Genomic DNA, 17,292 nt, shown 5'->3' with positions numbered 1-17,292 from the left:
TCGTCACTGTGGGGACGGGAGATCGGCTGTGCTCAGACACAAGGTGCCCTGAGCTGCCCCCGTGTGCTGGGCATTCCTTGAATCGTTCACCTCTTTCATTTAATGCACGAGACTGGGATTCGCCGGCTAAACACTCACTTCACAACGCAGAGACCTGGGGAAAGACCAAGGGAACGTGCCCACACCGGCTGACCGGGGCAGACCAAGCGCCGGAGGGAAACACGCAGCACATCTATTGTATCATCTCCAGTTCTACGTGTATTCCAGGTCTGCTGGAAAATGGAGCATTTTTTAACCAAAAAAATGCTGATCGTAAAAAAAAAGGGAGTGGGACTTGGTTTAAACTTTTAAAAAACTGTCTACTCCTCTAAGACACAGTTGGAAACAAAAGGTCAAGTCCCAGGATCTGGGAAGTACCTGTCGCATGGATCCAGCGTGACGGCAGAGCACACGAGGAAACCCCAAATCTAGGAGCGGCGAGAGAAGCGGCCCAACTACAGGCGGACGGAGACGTGCCCAGATCCTTAGAAAGACGCTGACCTTGGGGAGCAGTGCACGGAAGCCATGTGCCACGGTCCCCCACCACCAGACGAAGCCATCAGCACAATTCCCGCCGCATCCACATGGCGGCCGCCCCTTAAGGAACCCACGATAGCAGACGTGGGCCAGGACGTGGGGCCATGATGGCCCCAGGAGACCCAGGAGCTGGGACGGCTGTCTGGACGTTTCCTCTAAAGTGAGACGTACTCCTGTCCTGCGACCTCACAACGAGCTCCCAGCCACATCCCTGCGATGGATGCAACCACGTCCACGGACAGACTTGTACAGAAACCTTCCTATGATCCCAAATCAAGGAGCAACCCCAGTGCCGTCGGTGGGAGTGTGAGTCGAGTTCTGTTGGCATACACATGTGACAGAACACTCCTCGGGGACAACTATGGACAGAACGCCGGCGCTCACGGCAGCGTGGCTGGTGATGGATGCTCGAGGCCCAGGAGTGCTGGCCGCCGGGGTGTATGCCTGGGCGAGTCAGCCAGTCACACCGGTCTCCGCTGCCAGAGCCCCGGGAAGGTGGCATGGCCAGGAAGCACCCTGACAGAACTTATGGGGTCAGGACACCTGCCCGAGTGTGCTCGGAGACACGGGGGTGTATATCTGCCAAAATGCCCTGACCTGTGCTCTCATGCAGGTAAGTCACACGGCGACAAAAGCGATCTCTCAGCCCAGCCCCTCTGAGAAAGCCCAGGGAAGCAAGCCTGGCAGGAACGGCTCCAGAACCGTCTCTACCCTGAAATCCAGGTCCGAGTCCGCTCCCGCCACACCACCACCCTCCATCCCAGGACTGCGGGATGCCGCCTCCCCGACGCGTGCCTACCTCCTAGCAGGGCTCATAATTTACCCTCCCTGGCGGACAGAGGATCCCCCCCCCCAAAAGATACGTCTTAATGCCCAGCACCTGGGAACAGTGACCTCACACGGAGAAAGGGAATGAGGCTGCAAATCAGCTTGCCTTCTGCTGGCCTGTCCAGGTGGGCCCAGGCTGACCACGCGCATCCTAACCCACAGGAAGAAGCGAGAGGGGGTCAGAGACGCGCAGCGTAAGGGACCCGGCCCCGTTCTCAAGTTGGCGGGAGGGACCATGAGCCAAGCACGTGCAGCGTCCAGAGCCCGGAGACAACAAGGACATGCGCTCTCCCCCAGAGCTTCCAGAAAGGTCCACAGCCCGGCTGACACGGGGACCCGTGAGACCCACACCAGACTTCTAACCTTAGAACCACAAGATGACGCGTTTGGGATGCTGAAGCCACTCTGTAGCCACTTGGGACAGTGCGAGGAGCTCCAGCTCCTACGAGCCTTACGGGCGGCACAAAGCTATGCTGCCGGGGGCTGGAGGCACTCAGGAAATGTGTGCAGGGCGGTGGCGGGGGTGCCACATTCCAGAGGGTCTGGCATGTTTGGGGTCAGGGACCAGCCTACATGTTCTCAAGTCCCCCAGGACACACAGCCAGCCCCCAGAATTGGCTGGAGCCCCACGAATGCTGAACAGCAGCCTGGGTGGCGAGTGCCAGGTTATCAAAAGGACAACATTCTGCAGAGGGTTGCAAGGAGCATCCTTCTAGGAACGTCACACCCGACAGCTGTCCCAGGACGGACACACACACGCCACTGCCCCCCGGGAGCCCCTCTGGAGAGGACCGTCAGCCTGGACGCGCAGCACCGTGTCCACCCGCCCTGCGGATGTCCTGCCCGCGTCGGGGGTAGATGGGCGAAGGCTCACAGAAGGAGGGGACAGGAGGGGGCGCCATGGCCCTGGCCTTCTGCTCCCTCTCTACAAGAAGCTGCGATTTCCTAGAGACACAGGGAGCAGGAGGGCCCGGGTGACCCGCACATGTGGCCATCCTGGGCTGCCCTGGCCAGCAGTGCCTGAGTCTGTCCAAAGAAGGAATGTGTGCTGGAGACCAGTGGCACCGATGCTGTGGGGCAGGAGAGGGCGGAGGGGGTGCCCAGCGGCCTGGACGGGGCGTCGCGCTCACAGCTCTTGACTTACCCTTCTCAGAACAGTGGGGCCGGACATGCTGCCTGTCCAAGAGGCCACGGGTGGGCCAGGGGCAGCAGGCCCTGAAGGGCCAGGAGGTCCGGCTCGTCCTGGGGCTCAGGACGTGGACCGTCGCGCCGGGGAAAGCACGCTCCCACCCACCTGCTGCCCGAGGACCCGCCCAGCCCCTTCCCCAGAGGAGCACACCCCAGCCTTCCCTTTCAACTGAAGTTTAGGACGCCTCTTACCTCGACACCCCGCACCACGCCGGGAGCGTCACGGGTTTCCTCTCCTGAACAGTGGGTAGCCTGGCACACGTGGACACCCCCTCTGAAATCAAGTTCTCGGAGAGGGAACCAACTGAGCACCCCCGAGGAGAGTCTGCCAAGCTAGCCAGGTGCGAGGAGCCCACCGCGCGTTCCCGAGCACGTGTCCTCAGAACACCTCGTCTCTCAGCGGTGCGGGCCCACGGGGCAGGGACCTCGAGCCCACACAAGCAGACCCAGCAAAGCCACCAGCCACAGACTGAGGCTGGCCGTCTCCAGCGTGTGCTCTGGGGGTCTGGGGTTCCACCCGACGCTGAGGGCCCACGTGGAGCCACTCTCCCTGCCAGACAGTCGGCGCTTAACGTTCCCTGAGTGCCGCGCTTCCTCCCCAGTCCGCTGTATATGAATGATCTCCTCTTAACATTTTAATCAACCCAATCTTTTGGCAATCAACTTCAAAGCGGTTTTCAGCAAAGGCTATATCTGGAGTTCCGAGAGACGCGGGAGCGGTTTTCCTTCGCGAATGCCAACCGCTCTGGGGCGGCGTTCAGCGACACGTCAGGGCGTGTGGTTTTAACGGAGGGCACGGCCGGGGCAGGGGCCTTCTGGTGCACACGAGCTGCCCACATGCGACCTCGGTCTGAAAGATCGAGAACCGGCCTTCCAGGTTCCATCGACCCGCGAGAGCCCTTCCCCGATGGCTACAGCAAACGATCCACGTTTTCTGGAACATGTACTGAGCAGCCCCGTAACTAAAAGCTTGCGCACTGTCTTGCAACCTATTTCTGGTTTGGACAAAGCCCAGAGGAATCGAATCAACCCATTTTGATGACAGAAAGAAGTCCTTGCTCTGAACGGCGGCCTCTCTCTGTCGGCAGGCCACCCGGGCCCAGGGCCGTGGAGACGCGGTGCGCGCCGAGCCACCTTACCTGCCTGGCTGTCCTTGGGCCTGCACATCACCTCCTCCACACACTCGGCCGGGAACCACCCGATGTGGCCGCGGGCGCTGCCTTCCCAGAAGCCTCCTTCGCCAATGCTCAGAACTGGAAACAAGAGGAAGAAACCGTTAGCGGGTGGGCTCGAGGGGTCTGGGGGCAAGCGCGAAGAGGGGACAGAGGACAGGGCCAGTGCTGTCCCTCCAGTCTGCACAGCCAGCGGCTCTGGTCCGTCTGCCGGCCGTCCACACCGCCCTCAGCTGTGGACGAGGGGACCCATACAGTGTCCCTCGGAGAGGACGGGGCCGAGGGCGTGGGCGCTGGGGTCCCCAGATGTCTCTTCCCCTGAGCTTGTAAGCATTGGTCTCCTGGCATCGTTATCTGACCCCACGAGTCCTGCAACTACTCTGTCCCCCCTCTCGGTGTCCTGAGGAACTGCAAGTCGTCAATCCTGTCCTGTATCAAAGCGGTGCAACAGGTCACGACCTCCAAGGATGAAAGGAAATATGAGGTCACATGTGTGTCCCTGCCCAGCTGGGGAAGGGGTCCAAGGGTCTGCCTGATCTTTGAAACCAGTTTGGGAAAAGACAGTTCCCAGCAGGAGATAGAGCAGAGAGAGGCTGTGTGCCGACCCCGTGTTCTGTCTGGCCTCGAGACAGGAGCGCGCGAGAGGGGGCAGTGGGAGCCCTGCACCTGTGACGAGCTGACCGGCCACTGAGGGCCTCTGACGGTCGGTGCAGATGAGGAGCGTCGGAGACCCCTCCCCTTAGAGACGGGGGTAGAGGGCCTGTCCACGGGGCCACTCTGCACGGTAGAAACAGGAAGACATCTCTCGTGCGCTTCCTCCAAAAACCGACGCTGCCGCTTATACCCCAAGCGGCCCAGGTCGGGGGATGCACACAGGCTCCCCAGAGAATCCAGACTGGAGAGGGTCACCATGGACGGAGTGCTGTCTGGCAGCAACGGGGGGCCAGGCACCTGCCCATGTGCTGAACAGGCCGAAGTCACACGTCCGTGTCTGTGACATGCAGGGAAGCTTCTCGGACCCCCTGGCTCGGCTCCCTTGCGAGTCAGAGCCGGTCCCGTTCGCGGTGCTACCGTGCGTGAGGCAGAGCCCTGTAACCCCGTGCGGCGCTCCATGCCCCTCGCGGCTTCTCTCCGGACTGCCCGTCTGCCGGGAGGCAGGTAAGACAGCGCTCGTGTCGGATGGGCACCGACTCACGCTTCTGAGAGTGTTCTTGTTATTCCGCCGTCGGCGGGAGAGGGGGAGGCTGAGGGGCCCTGCCCGCCGGGCCGGCGTCAGCTCCTTTAGGAGAGAGAGACGCTGCATGTGAGGAGAGGCCGGGGAAGGGCCTGGACATCCCGTGTGTCTGGGGGGCAAGCGCTCGCGGGCGGCTCTCCTGGGGGAGGAGGAGGAGCAGGGCACACACGAGGGGCCGCAGGCATGACTCTGGGTCCTGTCTGCAACATGTGACTATGATTTAGGACATCGGCAGGACGGGCCTCCACCCTTAGGGAGCTGCGACCCTCGGCCACACAGCGGGCTCGCACACTGGGGTTACTGTCCACCCACCGTGCGCAGGTGGGAACGTGTTCCCTGTAAGCGCAGGGCAGCTGGGCTGGGCTCACCCATAGACTGACTGAAGGCACTCAAATGCAGACATTTCGTTCCCTGAGTACGAACAGTCCACAGGCTCTGAGGCCACAGCTGAAGCCACGTGGTTGGAGATGCCCGTCCAGCCGTCCACTGACTGGCCACTACTCAGGGCCTCTCCTCTCCAGAGACACAGGGCCCTGCCTTGGACATTGGCGATCTAGCCCCAGGCTTGGGAGGGGCCATCACTGCGCCAGCCCCGCCCCCTCTGCCAAGCTCCGCCCTGCCCCTGCCTGGGTCACTGAGGAGGGACCTCTCTGTGGGCCTGGACAGGCTTGGTTCCCCATTCTGCTCCAAGCCCCCCGTAGGCCGTTTGAATTTGAAGCCATCCTGGGCTTTCCTCCGCATGAGCGTCACAAGGGGGGATCAGAACAGGCTCACCCCTGTGCCCGGGAACCTGCCTGTGGGGAGGGTTATCGAGGTATGCTTTCCTGGGGCACAGGCTCAGTGGATCCCTGGAAATAGGAAGACCTCCCCTCCACAGCTGAGGCAGGGAGATAGGAATACAGGGAAAGTCAGAGCCTGGCCAGGGGGCTGGGGGTTCTCAGCAGGACTGCAACCCCCCGGAAGGGGGCAGTTGGGTTTCTCTGGAAATCCTCCCAGATCTCCTGCCCCTGCCAACCAGGCAGCCAGGCCTCCTGCCTCTGCCATGCACCCTTTGAGACAACACCCTTGGCTCGCCTCCTGCTACCTGTCTCTGAGAGCTGCCAGCCAGGATGCCAGGGCCGGGAGGGAAGGAGGTGCACCAGGCTGCATCTCAGTATCAACATGGAGACGACCCTTCCCACCTTCTTGATGCTTCCTTGTGCAAGCCAGACCTGCAGGCCATCCAACGCTCCTCAGTCAGCCCCTCCCACAGGACAAGTCAGCTGAAGTAGGGGGCGTTGAGCACAGCCGTGAAGGACCCCACACTGGGAGTGTGAGTGCCCGCAGTGAGGGGCTGTGGGACTGGGCCCTCGCTCGTCACTCCCTTTCCCATGGCCCCTGTGCAGCGGACCCTGTTGGTGCCCTACTTGAGACACCTTCCCCGGGAAAGGCACTGTCCCTCAGCTCCTGTGAAAAAGGCTGCCAAAGGCTCATCACTGACCACCCCCTCCACTGAGTCTCCTTCAGATATGGGAGCCCTCCAGCCCAGGAGATGGTGCCCCACTTCCCAGGGACCAGAGCCAGGATGTGGGGAGCCCTCGTGTCATCCCTGCGGCTGAGCTCCTGCCCCCTGACGTGGCTCCAGCACTGCCTGGGACACACCCAATACCCCAGAGAGGGAGCTGGGGGAACGCACAACCTCCTCCTTCCAGAACACAGTGCGTGGCTGGCCGTCACCAGCTGTCCGGGCAGGAACACACTGTGGAGACAGTAAGTCTGCCTCTTGTCCCTCTGAGACGTGTTGAGACCACAAACGCGGGCACCTGCAGGTAAGGCCGGCAGCGGGCGGCCTGCAGAGTGAGTGGCCGGGACAAGGTGGGGGTGGGGGCCTCCGCGGACTCGGAGTCCAGACAAGCTCGATCTGGAGCCTCAGCCCCTCGGGCACCCACTGTGGGAGCCTGGGAGGTCACCCCCAGATTTACCTTGTCTGCAGAAGAAGGGGTTTAGGCTGAACCATGCCCCAAATTCCTAGGGTGGCGCCCGGCCCCAAGGCCCTCAGAACAGGGCTCTATTTGCAGCTGGGGTCACATGAGGTCAGTGGGGGGGGCCCTGATTCCATAGGACCAGGGTCCCACAGGAAGAGGGGATCGGGACAGACACGCATGGAGCGACAACCCCGTGAAGACCCAGGGAGAGCATGGCCGTGAAGCCTGCACCTCGGGCCTCGGCCTCCAGGACCGGCAGAGGGAGAATCCCATGGTTCAAGCCACCCAGACTGAGGGGACTCTGTGACGACCCCCGAGCAAAGCAGCAACTTTGGCCCACAGGAGCCACGAGGTTCATGGAAAACTGTACGTGAGTACCAGCTGCATGTGTGGTAGACAGCAGGCACTCACGACATGCTTGGTAAACAGTAGGCACTCATGGACAGGTGTGGTAGACAGCAGGCACTCACAGATGGAAGCCTGCACCTTCGTCTGTGTGGAGCCCCCAGGTGTGAACGGCCGCCGGTGTCCCTGGGCAGGCTCCACAGGCATCTACCAGCCCAGCCCGGAGCCCCGCGTGGGACCGCGGAGCCGCCAGCCCCCGGCCTGCACACGCCGTGTCCTTGTTGAGGGGACAACGGAAACTGCCCACGTGCAGGGGAGAAAGTCTACCCTGCGATGCGTCCTGGGACTGAGATGTAACAGGGCAGGTGGTGTGGTGGGACTTCCTGCTGTACGCCTTGAACGTTGATAACGCGACAGGCGACAAGAACATCGCAGAGACATGCCTGGGACAGTGTGGGCGCTTGTACTTACAGAAGGTGCCGGAAGGTGAGCGGAGGCAGCCCAGCCTGGTGGGACACCTGGGGGCCAGCGGGAGGGGGGCCGGACCAGGAAGTCCCTCTCCATGGTTGGGAGCCTGCACCCCGTCCACAAGGCAGGGCTGCGGGGGGAGCGAGGGGCCCACGGGGAATCCCTCAGTGTGAGCTGCCTGAAAACCAGAAATAGGAAGCCGGAAAGCATGTACCCCAGAGACTGGGGGGTGTCCCCACACGGGAGGGAGCCCAAGAGGGGCCACAGCCTTACCCATCCCCGACTGACCATGCGCAGAACAGACACGGAGCAGCTGGGCTGAGCTTCTGATCTGGCCTGGCCCGGAGCGGTCACCCACAGAATCCGCTGAAGAAATGCCCACGACCTGACCTGCCTAACGTCCATGACGCCATAGAAGATCACCAGACACACGAAGACCCGGCCGGAGGGAGCCCCTTCTCAGGAGCGGGGAGGACACCAAGCAAGCCCAGCCCAAGGTGACGCTGACCTTGGTCTGCAGACGGGGACCTCGGCCGAGCCAGGGACCTAACACAGCACGGGCCTTCAGCGAGCGAGAAACCCCGACAGGGTAACTGGAAGTCTACGTAAAACGAAATGACTGGGGGAAACGACACGTGGAAACTCCAGAGTTCAAACGTGTGACTCCTGGAATTAACACACGCACAAGGTCGACTGAACGGGGAAGGGAACGTTTTGGAGAAAAGGGTCCGGAACGAGCCCCGCAGGTCACGGGAGGCGAGGGAGAATGCCGGAAGAACACGGACGGAGCCCGGACTCGGCCCTGCTGCCAGCCTCGTGTGCAGCCGCACCGTCGGCCGGGAGGAGCCGCGAGAGGATCCCCGTCCTCGGAGCCTTGCAAACCCCAGCCCAGTGCAGGGCACAGAGGAGGATGCCGGGTCACGGGCCAGCTGGGGCCCGGGGTGACGAGGAGGCGCAGGCAGGATCTGGCCCTGGCCTGCCGACCTCTAAGGGGCGTGCTGTGAGCCCCTGCCGTGCGTCTTCGGAAAGCCTGTCTTCCGATGGCAGGCCCCACGCACGGCTGGGCACGCGGGGCGTACCCCCTTGCTCTCCCTGGAGAGTTCAGCTGCGGCCATGCGGTCTGCGGCCCACAGCCGCTGCCCTGGCCGACCTCCGGCCCACGCCCTGATGACACCCATCTTCCTGAACGGCCTCACGTACCTCATCGGCCTGCTCGGAAGCCATCGCTGGCTCCCCAGTACCCTGCGAACAAAGTCCAACTCCTTGGCCTGCCACCCATGGAGACCTTCTGTGCTTTTCAACCACTCTCCAGGATTCTGCTTTGGGACGCTTCCCCCCGGCCTGGTGGATTCCCCTCCGAGGAACAGCGGAGGCCTCCAGGCTGCGGCGGACCATCCCCCCAGACACCCCCGACTCCCAAGAAAACGTGTCCAAATCCAACCCCTACTAGGTCCTTGCCCCGTGCCACGGGCTCCCCGGGGCCCTCAGGGGTTCCCTAGGTGGAAAGGACCCTGCCCGCCCCGTACTTCCTGCCGCGGGGTCTCATTCGCGACACGCGTGTGACACCGGAATGGCCGGTGAGCCCCGTCTGCTCCCCGTGCTGCCCTCCCAGGCTCCAGACGTCCCCCAGGGGCCCCGGGAAGCTAGGCCTCGGACGCCGACGCCCCAACAGGGGGTCAGCCGAGGCGGCGGGGACCTGGCCTGACCCTGCCCGGAAGCGAGTGGACACTGACCTTTGACCCTGTCGCCGCGGTGGAGGGGGATCTCGCCGTCGACCTGAGGGAGGTATGGCTTGACGACGACGAAGAGCCTCCCCGGGACCGCGCTGTACAGCTTCCGCTTGGGCTCCGGGTACTCGAAGGCAGACAGCGCGTCCTTGCTGGCACCGGGCGGGAAAGCCGGCCTGAGAAGGGGCGCGGAGAGAGAGCGAGAGGGTCACGGCCTGAGACAGGGCACATCACACTGCGGGCCCGTGGCCCAGCGGTTCACGGCCGAAGCCATGCTGCGAGCCATCCTGTGGGAGCGAGGACCTGAAAATGCCCGGGGGTTCGCGATTAAGACACCGAGGTGGTTCCAGCAGCTGCACGTCGGGTCAGACCCGCGCCCGCCAGCTGCCCGCAGCGGCCCCGCTCGCAACAGCCCCGAGACGGACATGAGCCGAGCACCCGCCCGAGGACGAACGGATAGACAAAGTGAGGTCCACCCACGTCGTGGACTCTGATCCAGCCTGGAAAAGGAAGGACATTCTGACACCTGCTAAACGTGGACCGACCCTGAGGATGTTACACTCCGTGAAAGAAGCCGGAAAGGAAAGGCAGGCGTTCCCAGTACGATTTGATTGACAGGAGGTGCCTGGGGTGGTCACGTTCCTAAGACCGTGGGCGCCGGAGCCGGGGGAGGGACGGGGTTGGTGTCTCAGGGGGACAGAGAGCAGACAGTGGGCGCCGGAGCCGGGGGAGGGATGGGGGTCGGTGTCTCAGGGGGACAGAGAGCGGACAGTGGGTGCCAGGGCTGAATGAGGGATGGGGGTCAGTCTCAGGGGTACAGAAGAGGGGACAGTGGGTGCTGGGGCTGGGGGAGTGTTTCACGGGACAGAGAGTCAACAGTAGGCGCCCGGGGATGGATGGGAGCTGGCGTCTCACGGGGACAGGATTTCCATTTGGGAAGAGGTTCCGGAGACAGTGGAGACGGCCACATAACAGTGTGAATGAGCCTCATACCACAAAACGCTAACGCCCCGAAGACAGTTAAGGCAGTAAAGTGTATGTCATGTGTCCCCTAACAGTTCCTAGAAAAATAAAAACCACGGGGCACCTGGGCTCACTTGGTGAAGCGTCTGAGTCTTGATTTTGGCTCAGGTCACGATCCTGGCGTCAGGAGCCGGAGCCTGGCGTTGGGCTCTGCGCTCAGCGGGGAGTCTGCTCGGGGACGCTCTCCTGCTGCCCCTCCCCTGCCGCACCCACGCGCACACACACCCGTGCGCGCGCTCTCTCTCTCTCAATAAATAAATCTTTAAAGAAAGGGAAATCAAAGACCCTCGTGATGCAGGAAACGGGGCAGACTCGGGTCTCGGACATTTTCTTGGCTCCTTGCAGGACAGCCACTCCGGGTGAGGGAACGCCCCTGTCCCCGGAGAGCTTTGATGATCACACGCACCGCTGCCCCAGCCCTGCGGACTCCTCACCAGACGCGGGGCCGCCTTCCTGCTTTATGTTTCTTCACAACGAGCCACCGTTCCCAAGCCCTCGTCCCGGCAGGAGGGTGAGACATGTCCCTGCCGGCTCCGCAGGGGGCTATGCAAGGCCAAGGGGCAGCTCCACAGAGAACAAGCCACGCAGTTTCCGTCACAACGTGCCCGCACCATTGCGATGGGTGCCAGAGCTGGCCACGTCCACGCGGGGGCAGAGGGCGTGCCCACCCCGTTCTAACCATGGAGAGTCCCAGGCGCCATGCTGGCTCGTTGACCTGGGATGGGTGCTTTCGAGAAAGCACGTGGATGAACGGAGGCAGGGATTCTAACCTGGGGAACCACCCTGGGTCTCAGGAGGGGCCCACTCGTGTCAGAAACTCGTGGCCACGACGGGCAGGGTCTAGAGCGTTCTGTGAGGAAGGTCTCCCCTCTGGGCAGGGGCTGCTGGGAGCTGGCTGGCAGGGAGAAATCCAGAAGCTGATGGGACCACAACCTCATGGGAGCCGATGGGACCCCTCCATGTTCCTTTGGTCCCGTGCTTTTCCCAGATCTGTACCCTTGATAAACGACCCATGGTCTGCCGGTAGAAGCTCACAGAGTATGGCCATGCTGTGTTCCATATCCTGACAGTTCACTGGCCATCACGACTCGGGGAGCTGGCCAGGGGAGCCCGTGTCCACACATGCAAAGCCGGAGGGTGTCTACCCTCGTGATTCGCTCACGGCGAAGGACTGACGGCTGGGTCTGTCTGCCTGACTCCCATGGCCAGAGCCCGCCTGAACCCACATGGGGCAGAGCTGTCCTGTGTGCCCAGCAGGGCTCCGAGGTCCTCTGTCCTCACGTTCTCCTGTCCCGAGAGATACCGATCCTCCCCCAACCCCGAGCCTTCTTTAATCAAGTTCCAGCCACAGACGGAGGTCACAGAATCCCGGGGGCCCGGGTAGCCTTGCCCAGCGGCTCCGTCTCACCTTGTTTAACCTCTCCTAGCTCAGCCAGCGACAGCTCGATGGACAGGAAGACCCAGATGTGCCCATGATGGCGAGTCTGCATCCCAGGCCCGCCAGGGGCTCCTGGAGCAGGGGACTGGCAAGAGCACGCTGTGTGACCCCCTCCGGTCCAAGGAAACAGCATGGCCGGCCAGCGGGAGGGCAGGGAGGAAGGGCAGTCTGGGGCTCGAGCCTGTCACGTGAGAGAAGGCGGGAAAGCACGACCGGCTCTGCCAAGCTCCCACCTGCGAGGGCGCCCGCTGCCCCCCGCCTGGGGACATGAGTCATTTATGCGTCATTTATGCGACTGGCCTCATCCCAGCCTGGCTCGGGGCCCCCTGGCCCGGGACTGAGAGCTGGGAGGAGTGCAGGGCCGGGCATGGCACGCGGGGGCTCCTCTTTGGCTTCCAGATGGCGGAAGGGGTCTTGGCGACCAAGGGGACCCAGTTTCTCTGCAACAGGCAATGTGGCCCCCTGGGCCACTTCACCTGGACCTGAACAGCTCGGAAGAGGCCGGGGGCAGGCAGGCTTTGGGAGGAAACCACACACCAGGGTCCCTGGGCCTCTGGACATGCGCAGTGGCTAAATTACGCTGGCTGGCTCGCACTGAGCGAGGGCAGGGCAAGGCCCAGCGCGGGGGCAGCAGGAGGACACACGAGAGGACAGAAGTGGGCAGCTCCACTCCCGGCGGCTTGGACAGCAGTTGTGCTCTCGGTCCTGCCCCCCCACATGGAGCCCTGCCCCCGTATTCTCCACCTGTTCTGGATTCTTCCCGGAAAGCAGGTCCCTGCGCTCTGCCCCTCCCCCTCCCAGGTCCCTTCCTGTCCACGCAGCACTGGGACACTGCCTGGGGCCTGACGTCAGCCACCTCGTCCCCTGCAGGGTCTGGGAGCGTGCAGGTGGGGAGCCCCTTCCCCGTGCCCACCCCTCCCGTCGAGAACCCGTGATCTCGTCTCGATGCTAGCAACCTCGTATGGCTCCCTAAAAATGTGACATGTGATTGCACGTCCATTTTCTATGTTTAGCTGGACTCTGGAATGGGGGTGTTGGTATCTCTCCGTCTACTTCTCCATCCGCCCATCCCCCGCTTCCCTACCCCACCCACCCAACCACCCACCCATCCATCCATCCATCCATGCACTAACCTACCCACCCCAACCACCCATCCATCCGTCCATCCGTCTGTCCGTCCATCCACTCAACTATCCACCTTCCCACTTACCCAAACGTCGTATCCACTCACCCACCCAAATTTCCCAAGGACCCCGCCAGATGCCCCGCTGACCGATTACTATGGGTGTTAGACAAGTGAGCTAAGCTCTTGAAGCCTAGTTTCCAGTCTTCTAAGAGGGGATGATCCCCCCATGCCTGGAGAATGAGTCAACAGGAACTACTCTTTGCAGGTAGGACATGAACATTAGCAGCACCCGCACTTCTGCTTCTCCCGGAAAGGGGGTCACAAGTTGCCCGTGGGCGCCAGCTGCCTCCAGCAGGCACCAGAGTGTGGGTCACTGGGCAGAGAAGTCCAAGTGAACCCAGCTCCCCTCTGGACAGCTCTGTGTCTTGAGCCACTTTGCAGACGGTCAGGTCCCTAACTCCCCAATCCATGCCAGGAAAGGCTTTGTCAAAGAACACGGAAGAATTAGTTCCTCTGGACCAGAGGGCAGCCGCGGTTCCAGGCACCAGCACTGATGTGCGATTCCCCACAGAAGATAAAGCATCTCCTCATTCCAGGGTAACCTGAGCCTCACAAAGCCCCATTTTACAGATGGGAAAATGGAGGTTCCACAAAGAGTGACCCAGACACAGGGGCACAGAGCTGACTGCACATCCTGCTCCTTGATGCCAGCCTAGCGCCCCCAGGAGGGTCCCGGTTCTGTGCAGTGATGAACCTGCGGAACCGTGACCTCTTCTACAAGGGAAGGCGTCCGGTATTCGGCACCATGTCTATGGCAGCAGGGGCCAGAGCCCCGCGGTGGCTCAGGGCTGGGAGTGCCATCCCCCCTCGGGAAAGAAGGCCCAGGGAGCCCGACTGGGGCCGCTCCCTCCTGCCTGCACAGTGAGGATGGTCTGAAATTCCCTACTCCGAACTGTCAACGTTTTCCTTGTGATCCGTCCAAGAGCAGCCAGATGGGATTCCAACCACCCTGTTTGGCATGAGAGGTCAGTCACTGAATTCTCAATATCAGAAAATTGGTGGCTGGCTGTGGGTGACGTGGATGAGTGAACTGGGCCATTTCCCAGCTAGCCCGGGTGACCAGGGACCTGTCGGGGTTGGGGCCCACTAAAATCGGGGTGTCCCCAGGTTTCCGGCTCGCTCAGGGTGGGTGGAAGGTGAGTGTTGCCAGCTCGGTGGTCTGGTGAATAGGGTGCCACGTCCAGCCCCAAAGGTCCCAAGATTTTATCATCTGCTGATTGTTGTCTTTTCGGGGGAAAAGCTTAGACCCTCAGTCTCCCCCGTATTATCGGCATCAGCTCTGCCCTGCCCTGGAGCCAGTAAGACACACAGGAATCCTGGGTACCCACCACCCTGTGCCCTGTGGCCCCAGCATGGGCTCTGGGCTCTGGCCTGCCTCTGGGGCTCTGGTCACAGCACCCCACACTTCACAGCCGCCCCATGAGGCCCTAAGAAGGGACCTGGGGAGGGATGGTCATCAAGGTGTTCCGTCCCACTGGCCGCAGAGACACTGGCTGGGGCAGCAGCACGAGCCAGGACTTCTGTGGCCCCGAGAAGTGAGATCCACCAGGCACCAGCTTTGTGCGGCTCTGCCAACAGTCTCTGTGGTGACCCAGGCCGCTGGAGTGGGGTTTCTGCCCGTTTGCAAGCAGGGCAGGGGGAAGACGACATGTCAGGAGTCCCGGAGGGACGGGGATAAGCTCTAAATGTCCACCCTTCCTCATACATCCCACACTCTGCCCGTCACAGCAGACCCCACACCACCCCCCACCCTGTGCCCAGCAGGTCCACTGCTTTCCCCGCTCGGGATCGCCCCTTCTCTAGGGAGCCCCCCACCTCCCCCAAGGAGCTCTGAGCCCTGGGGGGCTCCACCAGGGGCTCCTGTGTCCCCATGCCCTCTCCATAACCTCTGGTGGGGGGACATGGCAATTCGTGAGTTCACGCAAGTGACTGAGACAGCGATCTCTGAATGTCCCCGAACACAGAAGGAGAGCGAGTGGCAGGGGAGGGGCGGTCTGCCAGGTGCCCGGGCACTGACTCCTCGAAGCCAAGACGTGCCTGCTGCCCCGGGGGGCCGCGGGCCTGCCCTGCCTCACCTCCAGGGGACAGACGTAAACCCAGGGAGCCCCACTCTTCGTGGACCCCTCCTCCTGACCTTGCGGTGACATGCCATCAGCGCCCCGGGTCGGGCAGTGGCCCGTGGCCTGCCCTCTCTTGACCCTGCTGGTGGGCGCCCACCTCACTCCCTCTCTGGGTCAGGACCGGCACAGGAGAGGAGCAGCTGTCGCACTGAGTTCTCGTGGAGGAAACTGGCTCTCTGCTCCCGTGGGAGAGCCAAGCTTTGGTCCCCGTGGCCCCAGGAAGCAGGGAGAGGGCTCGCAGGGGTGAATGGTGACCCAAGCCAGGGGGCACCAGCGTGCCCTTTCACACCCTCAAGCCTGAGCAGATGGGAGCTTCATCCCCTGGCAGAGGCGTGCAGGGATAGGTGTGTTCCCCTGACCCCAGAACCTTCCAGCAACCCCCAGAAGGGGGTGCAGTCTCTGATTCCTGACCTGGGGTTCTACTGTGTGAGCAAAGGTGCTCTGGGATCCGAAGCCCCGTGTCGGGCTGGTCTTCCTTCCCAAGAGCTCACAGACGCACAGGCACCACTCACGGAGCACAGACTGCTAATACTGACATCACCCTCCCCCAGAGGGACCCTGGCTACAGGCTTGCAGCTGGCCCGGCTGCTCCACACCGGGACCCTCCTCGGATGGCCAGCTCCCTGCCCTCCGCAGGCTCCTGGCCCCTCTGCCGTCTTATCCACCCCAAGCCCCACACACCTGCGTGTTCCCAGCGTCCTGCGGCCAGGCTAGGGAGAAGAGGGGGACTTGTGCAGACTCGCTGACCCCTGCCCGTCCTGCCCAAAGGCTCCAGCTCGGAGGGAGACCACCAGCCGGCCACGGGCCACATGAATCTCTCCTGCTCTCAAAAGCCCATGTCCCCTCCGGGCAGAGCTAAATCCACCCTGGAGATGTGCCCTCAGTAGGACGGTGCCCAGGATGCCTCCTCGTGCTGGTGAGTCAGGGGCAGCTGCCGGGTCACTGGAGGGGTCCCGCTGGGACCCAGGTCCTCCCCTCCATGAGGACTCAGCGCTGGGGCCCTGGGGCCTTGGTTCTTAGGGATGCGGACGCGCCACCCGTGGGCCACTAGAGGGAGCCACCGCGGAAGCCCGGCCTGGGCTCGAGAGGTGCAGCAGGTCCCTGGGTTCTGACCTCCGTGGGCCTCGGCCTCCCTGCCTGGCACTCAGGTCAGCGGGCTAGGGAAGGCCAGCTCCGTGGGGGACGCTCACCCGGACCCCAGCACACAAGCCAGCCAGGGAGGAAGCTGGGCGGGGACTCGGGCAGCTGGGGAAACCCCGGGGTCCCTCGCCTGGGCACTGTCTGCGCCTGATGGGGGCTGCGCCAATGTGCCCATCATCCCCTGGCTGGGGCTTCCAGGGCCGCGCTCGGCACGCAGGCAGATGGGCTCTGCCCGACCGTGGGCTGAGTGCCTGGCCTCCCCACTGGCCGCGAGGCAGAAAGCAGTGGGCGAGGCGGGAGCGGACAGAGGCCAGGAGGCTGAGGCTCCCTCTACAGGACTGAGCGACCTTCTTCACCTGGACAGTGACCCCAGGGCCGGCCCAACGGGCCAGAGGGTCTTTCTAAGTGGTGCCAACAGCCCAGAGCAACAAACGCTTCTGGGGAGCCCCCGTGAGGCTGATCGGCCTCAGAATGCGTGGTGGACGGTTACCAAAATCTACTTACTCGCCCCCAAACCACCCACCCCCTCACAGGAAGAAACCTGGGGCAGAGTGGTCAGCTGTCCGTGTGGACACACGGTGGGGCGGAGCACAGCTGGGACGGCGACCCGCGGAGACAGAACCCGCAGATGCAGACCGAGGGGTGTGCCGGGCTGGGCCTTTCCCTCCACCGCCTGCGGCCTTAGCCCCACCCCGGCTTCCGCGAGAGCCGGTAAGGGCTCTCAGGGCACCCCAGGCCACCCCGAGTCTCGTAGCCGGTTTCCTCCTCGCAAGAGCCCCAGGTGCTGTGCCCAGCCAGTGCCTGTCTGCCCCGGGAAGGGGTCGGGCTCTCAGCTACGAAGACAAGGGCGGAGTGGAAGGATCCAGCCCCCACCCCAAGCCCC

At 62.9% G+C, this 17,292-nt stretch overlaps 1 protein-coding gene across 9 annotated transcripts in view; it reads right to left on the bottom strand.

Moving 5' to 3' along the window:
- SHANK2 (SH3 and multiple ankyrin repeat domains 2) overlaps nucleotides 1-17,292 on the bottom strand; it is a 453,945-nt gene that overhangs the window by 244,113 nt on the left and 192,540 nt on the right. For all 9 annotated transcript variants that reach the window (XM_059399020.1, XM_059399024.1, XM_059399027.1 and 6 more), the window contains 2 exons: nucleotides 9,509-9,678; nucleotides 3,732-3,845 (listed from right to left, as the gene is read on the bottom strand). In XM_059399020.1, the coding sequence (XP_059255003.1) occupies nucleotides 3,732-3,845; nucleotides 9,509-9,678 (284 nt within the window). The remainder of the gene's footprint in view (nucleotides 1-3,731; nucleotides 3,846-9,508; nucleotides 9,679-17,292) is intronic.

The sequence above is a fragment of the Mustela nigripes genome, chromosome 1, assembly GCF_022355385.1.
Source record: "Mustela nigripes isolate SB6536 chromosome 1, MUSNIG.SB6536, whole genome shotgun sequence".
NCBI lineage: Eukaryota > Metazoa > Chordata > Mammalia > Carnivora > Mustelidae > Mustela > Mustela nigripes.
This window is presented reverse-complemented; position numbering and strand designations above follow the sequence as displayed.